This window comes from Mesoplodon bidens (genome assembly GCF_964165515.1).
Source record: "Mesoplodon bidens genome assembly, chromosome: 7".
NCBI classification, from domain to species: domain Eukaryota; kingdom Metazoa; phylum Chordata; class Mammalia; order Artiodactyla; family Ziphiidae; genus Mesoplodon; species Mesoplodon bidens.
The window spans coordinates 80636877-80653384 of NC_138164.1; the positions used below are offsets into that span (position 1 = coordinate 80636877).

The 16508-nt window shown below is 37.7% G+C and overlaps 1 protein-coding gene across 1 annotated transcript in view; it reads left to right on the forward strand.

Moving 5' to 3' along the window:
• Positions 1-354: 354 nt before the first annotated feature.
• CEP57 (centrosomal protein 57) overlaps positions 355-16508 on the forward strand; it is a 47086-nt gene continuing 30932 nt past the window's right edge. The window contains exons 1-2 of the mRNA XM_081239741.1: positions 355-815; positions 12939-13095. Of these exons, the coding sequence (XP_081095867.1) occupies positions 774-815; positions 12939-13095 (199 nt within the window). The 5' untranslated portion in view covers positions 355-773. The remainder of the gene's footprint in view (positions 816-12938; positions 13096-16508) is intronic.

Below are 16508 nucleotides of genomic sequence, written 5' to 3' on the forward strand. Positions count from 1 at the left end.
TGGCCAATAAAGGCCCGACGCTCTCAGAGCGCGAAAGCCGCTTTAAACTCACCCCGCCCAAACGTCCCGATCGCGGCTTTTCCTAGCAACCAGTCCCAGGTTTGAGTGGGAGCTTCCGAATCCAATTGGGCAGTTGTTTGCGGAGGTTTACTCTCTGCCCCTACTGTTTTTTTTCCCTTGACTTCTATTGGGCCAAATCTTTAAGCTCCCTCTCCTTCTATTTGTTATTGGCTGAAAAATAAGTACCTCACGTGGAGAGGCGTCCCCGAGTCAAACACACGCTGTCTCCGGCGATTTACGCAAGGGAAGTCATGGAGTATTTTGAGCTTCGCATTCTCTTTTATTTTATTACAGTCATCCCATTCAACCGCCAATGGAGACAACACAACCCCTCGCCCATGCTTCCCCTTCGAGAATGCCCGCCCCTGTGCAGAACCCCTTCAGGAGTCGCCCGGTAGCCAGCCAGCCCAGTCCCCGCGGCCCTCTACCTTGTGATGAGGGAAGAGGCGGATTTTGCTACCACCGGAAGTCGTCTGGTTTTTTTGATTGGCTAGCCAGGACGTCCATTAGGACGTGTTGCGCTTTTGGTGTGCACTCCAAGTGTGGGCGGCCCTGTGGGGGTGTGTGGTAGGGGTTTCCAGACCCGGGACGAACACACCACCCCCTTCCATCAGGGGTTCGGCTTAGGGTCGCCCCTGGCGGGCGGCTCTCGGAATCTTGAAGAACAGCACGCGAACCCGGACCCTCCCGAGGCTGCAGAGGTCGGCAGGAAGATGGCGGCAGCGTCGTCTGAGACTTCGGCTTCTCAGTTATCGGTAGGAAGCGGTTGACGTTCGAATAGGCCCCGGGTCAGTCCTGGCGCCCCTTTGCTTTTTCTCACTCTTCAGAGCGCTCTCGGCCCAGAGTCTCACTCCATCTTGGGGAGCGGCGGGGGGCGCCTAGATCGCCCCTTGCTACCTCTGCTCCCACTGCTCCTATGTCAAGGTTGCACCCTTCCATTGAGACAGGCTGGGCCCGTTACTCCCCTCCCCCCCGGCCGCCTCTTTCATCTTTCGGCCTAGCCGCCCAGGTTGCCGAACGTTGCCTGGACTCGCAGGGATGACTACTACACCTTGGCCTGCGAGAACAGGGCTCCTGGGTCTCGTGGGTGTAACGGCCCCTCTTGGAAACTCTCCGAGACCAGGTGGGCGCTCTAATCGGCTTAATGGGCAGCTGTTGAATTGTACGCAGTCTCGAGTACTTCTGCTGATTCCTTTGCCTGCAGTGCCTCCCTCTCCTATCCTCCCAGTAACTTCGACCTGTGCTCATCCTACCTCGAGCGCGCGTGCTTCCCACCTCCCTCTATATTACGGTGACCTCAATGTGTAGTGAATGTCCTTTTAGAAAGGCGACAAGGGGAGCCAATCTTAAATATTGTATTGGCCTCTACAAGAGCCACCAGCCTATTCAGTCACTGGTATTTTGTGGAATTGGAGCGGGACCTGCCGCATTGGGAATAGATGGGCAGTAAATGTGAATGTGAAGCAGCTCAAGTTGGAGCCATTAGCTCTTCATCTAGCAATGTGTCTGGCGTACTTTTAGGCTCTAGGATCACACGGATGAATAGGGGAGAACCCCTGCTCTGAAGGAGCAAAGCACTGAAGAGAAACTACACGTAATTAGATTATTACACAGTACAGTTTGATAAATGCCACCCTGCTAGAATAACCTAGGCGAGAGTGATCAGCAGTGCTTGGGTAGAGAAGGTGGAGCTAGCTGGGTGGTGAAGGAATCGGAAATGCTTGTCCCAGGAACAGAAAAGGAAGGAGAAAAACTCACCGCAGGCATTTTGGAATATGTGCCAAGACGAGGTGTTTTCAGAAAACTTGTAAAAAATTTGAATTGAGCAGAGGTAGTGTGGAGGTAGAGTTCGGTTAGATGAATTGTAAAAATAGGTTAAAATATGAAAAAAGAGAGATAGTGAGAGGAGAATATCAGGGTAAGGTCAGAGAAGTTAACGGGGAAGAGGTTAGGGGGACAGTAAAAGTAGTGCCACCTTGGTGAAAACACACTTTCCTCAGTTTCAGGTTTTGGTGACTGTTGTTAAAATTTGTGTTAATGAGGCCAGAAGTGATCTTCAGGGTTTCAGCACAGTGGGGGTAGCAAATTTGTAGAGAGGTCAGGGAAGATTGAGGAAGGAAGGAAACAATTGGAGTTATCCAGGAATTAGATCAGTGAAAGGGAAGATAAAAACGATCTATTAGACTGTTAAGAAATGTCATTAAGTAGATGGATGAGATAATATAGGAGTTGTGATTAATTAAATTTAATCGGGAGAAAAAATGATTAAACATAATTGGGAAAGGAGGGCTTTTCACCACTCTCAAAACAGCACTTGGAGACTGAGCAAGGAAAACTCCCATAAATGTTGATTTGAGCTGAACTCTGCCAAGGCTACCTAGCTGAGAGTGGTTACTGGGGTGTGGTCAACCCTTAGTCTTTAAGATACCTTGGACAGAAATCCTATAGAGTGTTTAATAGGAAAGCATATATATATTTTTATATGCTAAGCTCAGCTTTAAGTGGATTCGAAATACTCAGAGCACACTAAGAATACCTAGGACCCTTTACAAATCAAAATATAACTTTCTTAACTTTATCTGCTAAATCAAAATGTCTAATTTGGAAGTCACTATGTCTCAAAACAAAAATGACTAAATTTAACTTATCAGTGTATGAGAAATGGCCCTGCTTAGATACTTTAACTGTCCTGTCAGAAATAAGGCTGGCATTTCCAACAGAATTTAAAAAGCACTCCAGCTTAACAGATAGCTGATCATAAAATAAGGCAACGAAAGAAGACCTTTTAAAACTACAACATGAACTCAGAAGGATACTCATAATGAGATTTCAGGGTTGTGAACATTAACTATTTCTATTGTATTTAACATTGATAAACCCAGCATAGGTATAGTAAATGGAAATGCTTTTAGGAGGCAGGGATTTTTATCAGGTAGATTCACAAATAACAGTCTTTGGGAAGCAGGTGCAATGTAAATCTCAAATGTGAACAACATGGAAGTAGGTGATACTTTTGAATTGTTCTTGTAAGCATTCTTTCTCTGCAACAACAGCAATAAGAGTAACAACTAGCAGCTAACATTTATTGAAAGATTGCTGTGTATTAACCCACTAGTGGAGAGCCTCAGGAAAATAAGTATGATCAGGCATAATGATAATGAAAGTACAGGCAGCCTAGTGTTGAAAGAGAATATCTTTCCTCTTTTTGTTTTAAATTTTCCCCCGGTAACCATGATCAACACTCTTAGGTCACTTTGGACTTAATTGATAAGCTAATCTCCTAATTGGTCTCCCTGGCTTTTTTGCCAGGCCCATTGACAAACCTGCTCTGTATTTCTCTTAAAAGTGATTTATGAGTGTATCTTAGATTTCATAACATTAAATATATAAAGGATTTATTTTTGAGAATAATAAAATGAATACCTTCATGCCCCTTAGTGCATCTTTCTGCTTCTCTTTTACTCTCTTACACACACACACACACACATTTTGAGATTATAATAATATATATTAATAGTACAGTACTATCCGGCAGGCATTTTAAATACTTTTTATATATTAACTCATTTAATCCTCATAATAATCTTATGAGGTTGGCATTAGTATTTCCATTTTTGAATTAGCAAAATGAGGGACAAAGAGGTTAAGTCAAGGTTACACAACTAGTAAATAGCAGAGCCTCTTTTATATTTCTGTATAGTATAGTATGTTGATGGGCTTTGGGGTTTTTAGGGTTTGTTCATTTGTTTGCCAGCTATTGTAAACAGTCCTGTTGTGATCATCTCTATATGTTTCACATGTGCAAATTTTTCTCTAGCGTGGCAGTTCTCAGAGAGTGGTCTGAAGACCTTTGGGGGTCTACAGTGTCCTTCCTTATCCAGCCACTTTGTGGGAGACCAGATTCTTCATGTACATCAACCAAAACAGAGAGAATGCAGAAGCAAATAAAATCCAGCAGGCTTCTTTAAGCCAAGAGTTAAAGAGATTTTCAAAAAATGTAAAACAGTGCCGCTCTTTTCACTAAATTTTTTGGATGATATAGTTATTTTTCATTCAAAAATTATATTTATGATAACATCATGGGTTTAATATTTTTAAATTAGTAAATATCTTTAAATTTTCTCTGTTTTAATTTTTCATGTGATAAATATCAATTGCTATAACCCACATAAGCAGAAGCTTTTTGGGGTCTTCAGTAATTTTTAAGAGTGTAAGGGCGTCCTGAGACCAAAAGGTTTGAGGAGCAGCGATTTTTGAAATGCAGGTTTGGGCTGTCGGTTACAACTCAGTAATGGGTTGTAGTGTATGTTTAGAAACTTAGGACTGACTTTTTTTTTTTTTTTTTTTAGGAGAGAGAGGAAATAGTTCAGTGAAATGCTGGGTCATAGAGTGTGTGCATCTTTGGCTTTATTTGGTAATGCTGAATTGTTTCCCAAAGTGATTGTACCAGTTTACATTCCCATCAACAGTCTCCTTTAATCTATATCCTCTTTAACCGGTGGTGTTGTGTCAATTTTTTTTTTTTTTTTTTTTGCTGAGAGATGAGTGTGAAGTGGTGTCCTGTTCTTATTCTTATTTGTGTTCTCTGATCACTGATGAAGTTACACTTTTTTTTTCATAATTTTACTAGTCTTTTGTGGGTTTTGTTCTGGTTCTGTGAAATGCCTCTTAGTACCTTTTGCCTGTTTTCAATTGTTTTTTTGTTGTTGTTTTTTTTTACTGATTTATAGTCATTCTTTATGTATTCTGGATGTTAATCAACTATTAGGAGTCTTCTAATGCTCTTTGGCTTGTCTTTTTATGATATGTTTTGATTAGCAAGAGTTCTTTATTTTAATGTAAAATTTATTCTTTCTTTAATGATTATTGCTTTTTGGCTAAATTCTTCATTATAGCCAAGGCCTTAATGATATTCTTCTATATTTTTCTCTACAGATTTTAAAGTTGGGGCCTATTGTCTTTTATTTGCTTGAAATTAATTTGTGTGCTTATGAGGTAGGGATGTTTTATTTATGATATGCATTTCAGCATTACTTGTTTAAACTCATCCTTTCCCCAGTGGTTTACAATTCCAGCTGTCAGTATATTAATTTCCATATGTGTATGGACGTGTTACTGGGCTCTTTGTTCCACTGTTGTATTTTTCTATACTCATTGTCTTAATGATTTCCTTTTTTTTTTTTTGTCTGAGAGGCCAACTATCTTCCTTGTTCCTCAGAAGAAATGGTAGCTATTCTTGGTCCTATGCTGTTCTTCAGTAGAAATTCTAAAGTCTGGTATTGGAATTTTGATTGAAATTGAATTGAATTTCTAGTTCATTTTGGGAATAACTGATGTCTTTAGGATATTGAGCTGTCTATCTGAACATGTTATTCCAGTTTTTTGGAGTAACATTTATTTGAACATTTTTCAGTAAAGTTTTATGGTTTCAGGTCTTGTATATTTATTAAATTTATTTCTAGTTACTTTATTTTTTATATGTTTTCATAAGTTGCATTTTCTAACTAGTATATAGAATTATTATTGATTATTGCATATTAATTTTACTCAGCAACTTTCCTAAACTCCAGTTCTAATAATTGAGGGTTCTTGGTATTTTCTGTTGAGACAGTCATAATCAGTGAAGTTTGGATTCTTCCTTTACAGTTTTAACATCTGTTATTTCTTTTCATTATCTTAATATGCAGGCTAGGAAATAACAGCACAACATTGACTAGAAGTTGTCTTGTAGATAATCTTTGCCTTGTTCCTGAATTTAAAAGGGATGTTTTGAATTTTGCACCATTAAATATGTTGCCATTTTTTTGGTAAATTTTCTAATTACCATAAGAAAAAAGTTATTTAATAATGGCTAGATATTAAATTTTATCGACTACTCTTGCATTTGTTGCTCATATGGATTTTCACTTTAATGGGATGGATTGCATCAAAAGATGTTCTAATGTTCACACAATTTTAGATTCCTGGAATAACCCCGCCTTGGTCATACTGCTTTATCTTTTCTATGTATTTGTATATGGTCTGCTAAATGGTATTTAAATTTTTATGTACGTGATTTTTATTTCTTCCAGCTGTGTTGCACATTACATTTGAAAAGAAGGCAAGTAATAGAACATTTTTTATCATCCTTCACACTTAACACAGTGTCATACACAGAGATGTTAAATAAATATTTGAGGGGACTTCCCTGGTAGTCCAGTGGTAAAGAATCTGCCTTCCAATGCAGGGGACACGGGTTTGATCCCTGGTCAGGGAACTAAGATCCCACATGCTGTGGGGCAGCTGAAGCCACGCGCCACAACTACTGAGCTCACGTGCCTCAAGGAGAGAGCCTGCGTGCCGCAAACTGCGGAGTCCACACACCCTGGAACCCGTGCGCCAAACTAGAGAGAGAAAAAGAGAAAACCCGCACGCCACAGGTAGAGAGAAGCCCAGGCACCACAACAAAGAGCTAGCATGTCTCAATCAATCAGTCATCTTTTTAAAATATAAATAAATAAATAAATAATGAATATTTGAGTTATAAGTGTTCCTAAGTAGGATGTTTGACCTAACAGCTAAAGCTACCAGGAAAGAAAGTGGTCAGGTTAAACAGTTTGCCTTTAATCCTGAAAGTTTTTCCTAGAATCATCATTTTAGTCGGAAAAATATTTGGAAAGAGGACTGGATTAGGAGCTGGACTTGGGCTCCTTAGTAGCTGTGAAACCTGAAGCAAATGGTTTATGTTTTCTTAGCCTCTTTTTTCACCTACAAAATGGGGACAGTAATATTGGCTGTGCTTGCTTCATAGGGTTCTTGTGATAATTAAAGGAGAATATGAGTGTGCTTAGAGAAAACAGTGTGCTAACAAATCTAAGATACCATGTTCATTGTTCTGAAAATAAATCCAAGTATATTTTCCTGAACTGTAAAGTGGAGATATTTTCTTACTTGCTTACTTGTCAGGAATGTTGTGAAGATCAACCCAGATAATGAAAGTGTAGGTTGTAAAGTGCAAGGTGAGTTTGAGGTTTATGGGTTGTTTTTAGTATTAATATGAGAGAAGCTAGCATAAACAGTATGCTTAAAGGATCCTTTGCCCTTCCATAGTTCTCAGGTACCATGATTGGATGCATATGGCATTGAAGACAGAAAATAATTCTCTTGAAATCTTCCATAATTCCAGATGACTCGTTATTTTTAGAAAGGGCTGTTTGCAAGGTTAGCTCTTCATTGGCATCTGTGAACTTGAGTGGTAAAGTTTCTTACACAGATCTAGAACTTTAACCTAAATCAGGAAAGAGTGGCTTATTGTGCTTAAACTGTTTATGCACACAATGTTGAACACCTGTTTTCCTTCTGGGAGTCAGGAATATAACCAGCCTCAAATAAAAACCTTGGCCACTGAGTCTAAAGAGCTTCCTTAGTAGGCGCCACTTGACACAGCTGTCTCTATTAGTTGCTCGAGGAATTAAGCACATCCTGTATGACTCTACCTGGAGAGGAATTTTCAAAGCTTGTGCCTGATCTCTTGTAGCTTCTCCCTTTTCTGATTTTGCTTTTGTATCCTTTTGTTGTAAGAAATCATAGCTGTAAGTATAACTCTGTATTGAGTTTTGTCAGTTCTTCAAGCAAATCATTGAACCCAGGGCTGGTCTTGGGGACCCCTGACTCTAATGGTGACAATATTTGGAACCTTCCCAAAATTCAAGTTCCGAAATACCAGCCAAGAACTAACCTTGCAGGCAGACCTCGAGTCTGCTATGTTAACTCTTTCTACACAGCCTCCCTATGACATTTGTGCTATTATTTGGTACAAAAGAAACCAAAAGCTTTTGTCTTCTAAGAGATTATAGTAACTTAGAAGACAAAAGCTTTTCAGTTTTATAAGCATTATGCAGTTTTCCTGTTTTGTAAAATATTTATATAATTAATTCGTTCAACAGGTTTATTAAACATATTTATTGAGTGTCTTTTTGGAACTTAAACCCTTAATGGGATGACTATATTTTTCCAACATGCAATTTTTCTATCCCAACTGGGTGTCCTACAATTCAGTTCTGACACTACCTGGAGATAGTGCAAACACCACAGGTTAAGACACTAGGTCCCACAAGACTGCCCCCATTTCAGTTGCCACCTGCAAGTCCCAGATGTCCCCAAGGAACCTGTACTTCTGCACAGCCAACTGTAGATTAAGGAGTTCTGACTCTTCCCCCTGTCACGTTCAGTAATTTGCTACAGTGACTCACAGAACTCAGGAAAACACTACACTTACAATTAAAACCTTTTTTAAACTTTTTCTTATAAAGAATACAACTCCAGAACCACCAAATGGAAGAAACACACAGGGTAAGATGTAAAGGGACTTCCATGACCAATCTGGACACTCCTGGGACCTCATTGAACAAAGAGTTTTTTAGGGAGGTTTCATTATGTGGGTAGGATTGACTAAATCATTAGCCATTGGTGAGTGAACTCAATCTCTACCCCCTCTTCCTTCTCTTGAGGGCAGGGGGTGGGACTGAAATTTCTAACCCTCTAATTGCCTGGTAGGTTTTTCTGGCTATCTGCCCTCATCCTAAAGCTATCCACAGCCCCCACTATTACCATAACAAAGACACTCCTATCACTTAAAAATTTTGAGAGTTTTTAAATCTCTTTCAGGGACAAAAACTAAATGTATTTTTGATTTTTCTACAGGGCATAGAGATGATAAATATATCAGGTAGAAATAGTGTTTCTTAAAAGGGTAAGGAGATAGAGTGACAAAAGGTGCTACTTTAGATAACTTAGTCAGGGAAAACCTCATTGACAAACTTTTGAGTAGATAACTGAGTAGTGGGAGGAAGGGAGCTTTCCAGGCAGAGTAAATGTAGCAGATGAAAACAGTGTACTGTGCATTTTAGAAATCCAAAAGTTGGTCAGTATGGCTGGAAAATATGGGGGTGGGGTGGGATGGGATAGGTGGTGTAGAGAGAGACTGGTAAGGGATGAGGTCAGGGTTAGCCTGGGGTCAGTTAATGTGGGGTCTTGGTAAGAATTTTGGATTTTATTCTGGGATGGAAAGCCATTGGAAGGTTCTGATTAGGGGCATTGAATTATTTTCTTAAAGAATCATAATGCCTACTATTTGGAGAACAGACTAGGGGGACCTCGACAAAAGTGGTTAGGAGGCTATTATGGTAGTCCAGACAAAAAGATCACAGTGGTGTCAAGCAGGGAATTAGTAGTGGAATTGATGAGAAGTTGAAGACTTTCTGTATATATGGTAAAGGCAGAGAGACCCAGCCAGATATACTGAAAGATTGGATGTGAGATGTGTATGAGAAATGACTCGTGCAAGGGTTTCGGCCTGAGCAGCTGGGTAGGTGGTGGTGCCAGTTATTGTGGTATGCTTTGAGGAGTTGGTTTGGGAAATAGACTCAAGAATTTGGTTATAGACATGTTAAGTTTGGGGTCCTCATATTGACATCCAAGTGGAGACAGCGAGTTAGAAGGTTGATTTGAATATAGAGTTTCAAGAGGGAGAGCTATATATAACATATTTAAACTTGAAAGTTATCAGCAGATCGAGGCTTTTTGAAAGCCCTGAGAGATGATGAGATCGTCAAAGGTATCCATGTAGATGAAGACAAGAGGAGGAAGGACTAAGCTTTAGGGAACCTCCAGCATTTAGAAAGAGGAAGAAGAGAGAGCCCAGGAGATTCTGAGGGAGACGCCTGGGTGTTAGAAGGAAAATCCGATTGTGGTGTTCCATCCACTGAAGGAAGTATTGGGATGAAGTGATCTGCTGTATCACATGCTTCTGGGAGGTCACTGAGTTCAGCACTGTAAAAAGTCACTGGTGAACTTAAAGAGCTGTTTCTCTGAATTGGTGAGGATTGAAGTCTGGAGGGGATTAAAAGGGAAGGTGATTAAGAAGTAGCAGCAGTTTCAAACAAGTATTTTGAGGGACTTTGTTATCAAAGCTGAGAAATGAGACAGGAGCTGGAGAGGAGTCCTAAAGTTCAGAAGTCTGTCTTTCCTTCCTTCCTCCCCTCCCTCCGCTTTCTCTGTTCCCTGCTGTCTCTTCCTTCCCTTCCTTTCCTCCTTCCTTTCTCTCCTTTCTCCCTTCCTCCCTCCCTCTTTCTCTCCCTTTCTTTCCTTCCCTCCCTTCCTTTCCTTCCAAATGGCAGTGTGCAAGGTCTAGTAGGGAGGGAGAAATAGATGGCATCTGGAGGGATACCATGTCCTTTAGAAAGGACAACCAAGACTTTGAGCAGGTAAGGGGTTATACAAAGCTCATTCCCTGTGTTATGTGTGTGAGAACAGATGCAAGTAGGTTTGTGGGTTCTCTTTTGAAAGCTAGTTAATTTTTCAGTTAATCACATAGAATGTGATTGCCCTGATTCTACTGGAGGTCAGGTTGGTGTGACAACTCACTATTTTCTTATTATCTTTAGTTGTTTACCTAGTACTTTATCATCTTAACCATTTTTAAATGTACAGTTCAGTAGTATTAAACATATTCACATTGCTGTGAAACAGATCTCCAGAACTTTTTTATCTTGCAAAACAGAAACTGTATCTATTAAACAACTCCCCTTTGCAACCTCTCCCCAGCCCCTGGTAACCACCATATTTCTACTTTGTTTCTATGAATTTAACTACTTTACCTCATGTAAGTGGAATCATAAAATATTTGTCTTTTTGTGGCAGGCTTATTTCACTAAGCATAATATCCTCAAAGTTCATCCATTATGTAGCACGTGATAGGATTTCCCTCCTTTTTAAGGCTGAATAATATTGTATGTAGTTACCACATTTTATCTTCTACAATTTTTAATAGACACTCTGTGTACGTAATTGAGTTATCAGTTTCTTATTTCTTGGTTTAATTTTATTTCAAAATAGTTCTTGTAAATAATTTTTATAAAGCCATTTTTTTTCCTTCCTTTTGCTTTGGGTTAATTTATGTATTCTTCCTATTCTTTGCTTCAGACTTCTGGCAGCAAATGAGGACATTGATCCAAAACATTCATAGTTAACAATGACTTTCATTGCTTAAACCCTGACATTCAAAATGAGGTGACTGACTTAGAAAATGGAATATATTTAGAATTACTATTCAAAAAAAAAGTCTCATTGTAACTTGCATTTTTATATTAAGACTTTTCTTAATTTGTCAACTGACCCAAGCAGTACTTTGATGATGTATATGTAACAAATTTTGTTGAAAGACAAATATTGAACTGTTCATTTTACAAGAGCTAGCAGGCAATGAATTTAGCAAAGATGGTTTGTTCTTATTTCTTGATTGGGTGTTTTGTTTTTGTTTTCTTTTGGGTTTTGGTAAATTATTTATGCATAATCCTTCTGTTAATATCTGTGCAATGTTTGGTAATACTAATACAATTCATTTCAAAAATCATAGGTGAATTTGCTCATGGCTTATGTTCATAGATATGTTAAATGCTCCCTAACCATTGTTCTTTGAATGGTAGTTGTTAAATGATAGGATTCTAGTAGGTTGTATGGAGACATGAGGTACTCTGTGAAGAACAGTATTTAAAGTTAAGCTATGTGATTGATTATGCATGGTGTTTTTCAAGAGCTTTGGCAGTATTATATATTTTAAGAATTGAAAAACACCCTATTTTCTAGCCACCTCCAAAACTTGATGTCAGTTTGCCCAAAAGTTGAAAAAATGCCAACTATTAGTCCTTGTTGCATGTGAACACACGTTTCACAGTAGAGTAGCATGGATTTAAGTACTGCTTTTGAGACTTACCTCCTACCATTTCCAAGCTCTTTGCCCTCTCTTTTAGTTTTCACAGCCATAGTGTATGTTTTGTATTTGCTTTCTTAAATCAACTGGAAAATTGCATGGTTTTTAACATGGAAATATGGCCTTCAATTTTGGTAAGATTTAGATACAATATGGTTTTTGATGGCCTTTTATTCCAGGAGGCGGTTTACTGTATTGTAAATATTCATTGTTCCTTTTTACTTTTCTGGACACAGGTTATTCTGGTGCTTTATAGTTATAGTTCCCCAAAGGTAAGAGTTGAGAACCTAGTTTACTGTGGCTATTTGAATAAGAAAAATGGATGTCTGAGCGTTTTGAGCAGCTAGCAGTCATATCTTCCACCTGACCTTTTCCCACTCTAGGTCTTTCTACCAAAAGGAAGTCACCTACAAAAAGCAAAACAGTTAGCATCCCCTGCACTGAAAATTATCATGTGGAATGTAATCCCAAGTTGAACAGTATGACAAATGCAGAATGGTGTATGTGTGGAAATAAAGTTTTATATTTATGTGTTTGATAAGCTTTAATGTTTTCTAATGGCTTCTCCCTTTTTTCCCCCTAACTAAATGTAAAATTTTTGAGACAAGGAATATGCCTTATTTTCTTTCTATATACCCCAGAGTTTTGGACGTTTGATAGATACTCAGGAATTGTGTAGTTGATTGGGGAAAGATTAATTTAGTCATTTTCTAGCGGTTTCTGATACTGTAAAAAGATAATATTTACTTTTCTGAATATATATCTTACAGTACATATTTTTAAAATAAACTATATTAATAAATTAAACTAATTAATTTATTTTATAATAAACTAATTAATTAAACTATACTCACAATATTCATTGTGAGTACCATATTTAAGTACCTCTGCAGCATTTGTATTCAACTTGTGTGAACATTATTTCCTTTTTATAGTATTTGGCATATGGCTACATTTAGACATATGAAATGCTTTAAAAGTTTTATTATTTTCAAGTAATGATTGAATTCTGTTGTGTTTGGTCAATGGACTTTAGTTTTTGCCTCCATCAGTGGAACATATGTATATATACACATACTATTTGTGGTTTAAAATTTTGAAAGGTAATTTCTGTATTTTTATTTTTCAGAACATCTTAGCAGAACCATCAAAGTCTAATGGAAGTATGGTTCACGATTCCTCATCTCCATATGTAATATATCCACCTGATAAGCCTTTCCTTAATTGTGATCTGCGACATTCCCCAAACAAGCCTACATTTGCCTATCCAGAAAGCAACAGCAGAGGTAATAGAGCCTAACAAAATGGAGGTTTCTTTTGTGTGTTTAATCACTGCTTAAAAACTCTTAATTGTGTCTTCCATTTATTGTAAAATTAGAGGAGGAGAGTATACTTCCCCCTTCCTGTTTTTAACCTCCTCAAAATATAATGCCTTTCTTTTGTTCCTTGATTATTAGACATCATCATCCACCTGATCATCAAGACTATGTTACTTTGAGTCATCTAGGACTGCTCTGTCATTTCCAGCATCACTCAGGAACCAAGACTTGTGTTTTGCTTCTGAAATATCCCCCAAACTTACAGGTTTTCTCAGTCTCTTCATTCTCATTGGTTTGGTTCAGGCTCTCATCATCTATTGCATAGATAATTGTAATACACTTTTAACCAATTTCCCTGCCCTTGGTCTCCCTCTCATCCCCAGTTAACAACATTGCTGCCATTTGCTGTTACTCATCATCTCTCCCACTGTAAAGAAAAGTTTCAGCACTTCTCCATGGCTTAAATAATGAAGTCTTAGATTTTTTATAACTTAGACTCTACCTGCTTTACCAACTTCATCCCTAGCCACTCTTCCATTCTTCCTTACCCACACATCCTTTGCTTTGGCTGCTTTGAAATATAGTTGTTCCTGAAACTTGCCATCTGTATTAGTTTTCTTGCTGCCTTAACAAATTACTACAAACTTAGTCTTAAATAACCAAAATGTATTATCTGAGAGTTTCTGTAGGACTAGCAGGGTACTCTATTTAAGCTCCTGAAATCACAGTGTTGACTGGATTGTGTTCCTTACTGGAGAGTCTAGGGAAGAACCTGTTGCTAGCTCATTCAGATTCTTGGCCAAATTCAGTTCCTTGTGCTTGTAGAACTGAGGTTCCATTGTCTTGCCGACCTTCAGTTAGCACCAGTCTTTGCTCCTAGAATCTGTCTGCATTCTCGTGCTTTTCTTATGGTCCCCTACAGGAATGGTGGGTCATGAACAAAAAAGGAAGTCAAGTTTCTCTGACTTCTCCCACTCCTTCTTTCTAATTACAGCCAGAGAAAATTGTTAGCTTGTAAGGGTTCATGTATTTTAGTTAGATTGAGCCCAGTCAAATAATCAGATATAATTTCCCTATCTGTAAGGTCCATAGCTTTAATTACATCTTCCAAAATGCTTTTTACCGTATAACTGGTATTCAGGGATTCTGGGATTAGGACATAGGCATCTTTGAGTGTCTGTTTTGCCTACCATACCAGCCATGGTGAAAATTATACTCTTTTCTCTAAAGCCTGGATTGTATATTATTTCTTCATAGAAGTCTTCTTCTCGACCAGCTTCCTCAACACATACCTCTCTCTGCTGTCTTCAGATGTCTCTCCTGAACTCTCTTGGTCCTTTGGTCATACCTCATAGCCTTTACTTTTTTGTCTGGGGCGAGGGGTGGTGGTTTCTGTGTCTATCCATCCTATACTGAAAGTAGGTATCATTGGATTGATACCAGAAACGCTGTAAAAGTATAATGGATCATAATGATGGGGCATTGCTACGCAGTTCAGAACACCGTGTTCTGAAGGAATAAAAGAAGCTTATTTACTGTCTTCCACATTATTTTTTCTCATTTACTTTTCTCTTCCTCTCCTTTTTTCTGCCCTTTCTCATTTTCCTGAAAGCCACTAATTACTCACAGGCAGAATTTAGCTTTATCGCTAACACACTAGGTTAAACACTTGCTAACCTTTGCTCTGTGAATAAGTCTGCCCCATTTAATTTTTCTTATTCATGGATTCTTTAGTAATTTGCTTTTCTCTGAACTTAAAAAAAAAAGTTTCTTTAGATCCACGTAAAGATCAACGTAAAGATCAAAACTAGATGAAATATCGTGATAAGATTAGTATCTAATTCTTAGACCTTATGTTCCTGCTAGAACTCTTGCATGTTTTTGTGTGTGCTTATTTTTTTAAAAGAAATTATTACTAAAATTTAACTGATTTTTGCTCCACTGTGGGCTTCAGTTATTTGCGTTTTGCTTTTTTAACCTGTGTTGTTTGAAAGTTACACAACTTTTGTTATTTTTCTAAATTGCCAGTCTTTAGCTGCTGTATTCTGATGAGTAGCACTTTATCAATTGTTTTAACCGTTAAACTAATTAGTATTTTCTTTATCATCATCTTTGAGATACAGTATCTTATGAATAAGATGTTTCTAGTTAGTAAATTGAGTATTATACTTAGATATTGTTACCTACCTAGTATTTTATTATACAGCCAGTACACAGTTTACAAACCAGTGTTATTCTGAGATTGATTTTTAAGATATTTGCAGTGCATTTCCCAATTGAAACAAAAGGGTTCCTAAACTAATTTACAAACAGCTGTTTAACCCATATGTGGCTAAAATATAACACTTCTTTTATCTAGAAAATCATTAGTAAATATAATTGCCACACTACTGATTAAACACAACTTTAAAAAAAATGAAAGGAATGAAATGCAGTAACGTTTCAGACATAGCAAATATATTTCATTTCATCCTCTCAGGATAACTGTATAAGATAGGTATATTCAAAATTAACTGATGAAGAAACATCTCAAAGATGATTACTTTAACATATGCAGTATCAAAACCATTTGCTCCTCCCACTTTTTCCCTGATTTGTTCAGTGAACCCTCAAATATTTACTGAATGAATGAAGGCTTATTTTGAATAGATACTTGCTATGATAAACTTTTTCTTTTATACTTAGTAAATGTTTCTTTCTCACTAATACTTTAGGGGGAAAAACTTGTTATTTTTTAGTTTAGTTATGGTTTAACATTTTCATTGATAAATTACCATTTCACTTCACTATCTGAAAATCACTTTGAAAATATAATTTGACTAATGCCATGGAAAGAGATAAACTGTGCTTCTTGTAATTCTCATATTAATTTTGAACTTTAATTAGAAAAGAAATGAACAAGAAATTCGAAATTATTACTGACATCAAAAAATGTACTAATGTTTTTAGAGGGTCCTTTAAAAAAAATGGTAACATCATTCCAAAGATTTTCAGTATAACCCATAGCTCATGTCACTTGTTCAGTACATTTCAAATGATAGTTATGTGAAGAATGGCTTGGATGTTTGAAGCAAGGTAAGTAGCTACAAGATTGTTCTACTAGGCCAGTGCTTTCCAACCTTTCACATACCATAGTACATATGGATAATAAAATGGTAATGTATATACAGCACATTGAGATAAACTGGTGGGGTTGGTGGCAGCTAATCTGAGGTCTTTTACTGTCCCAAGCTACTCTTGATCCCCCTAAGAGCTGAGAGAAAAACATCTTGGCGTATCTATTACAAATTTGTGTTGGAACACTCAGTGTTATTGGGACCAGTGTTACAGTCAAGTTATAGCTATTGTGTTAGGTATTGATAACAATTTACTGCCCGTCT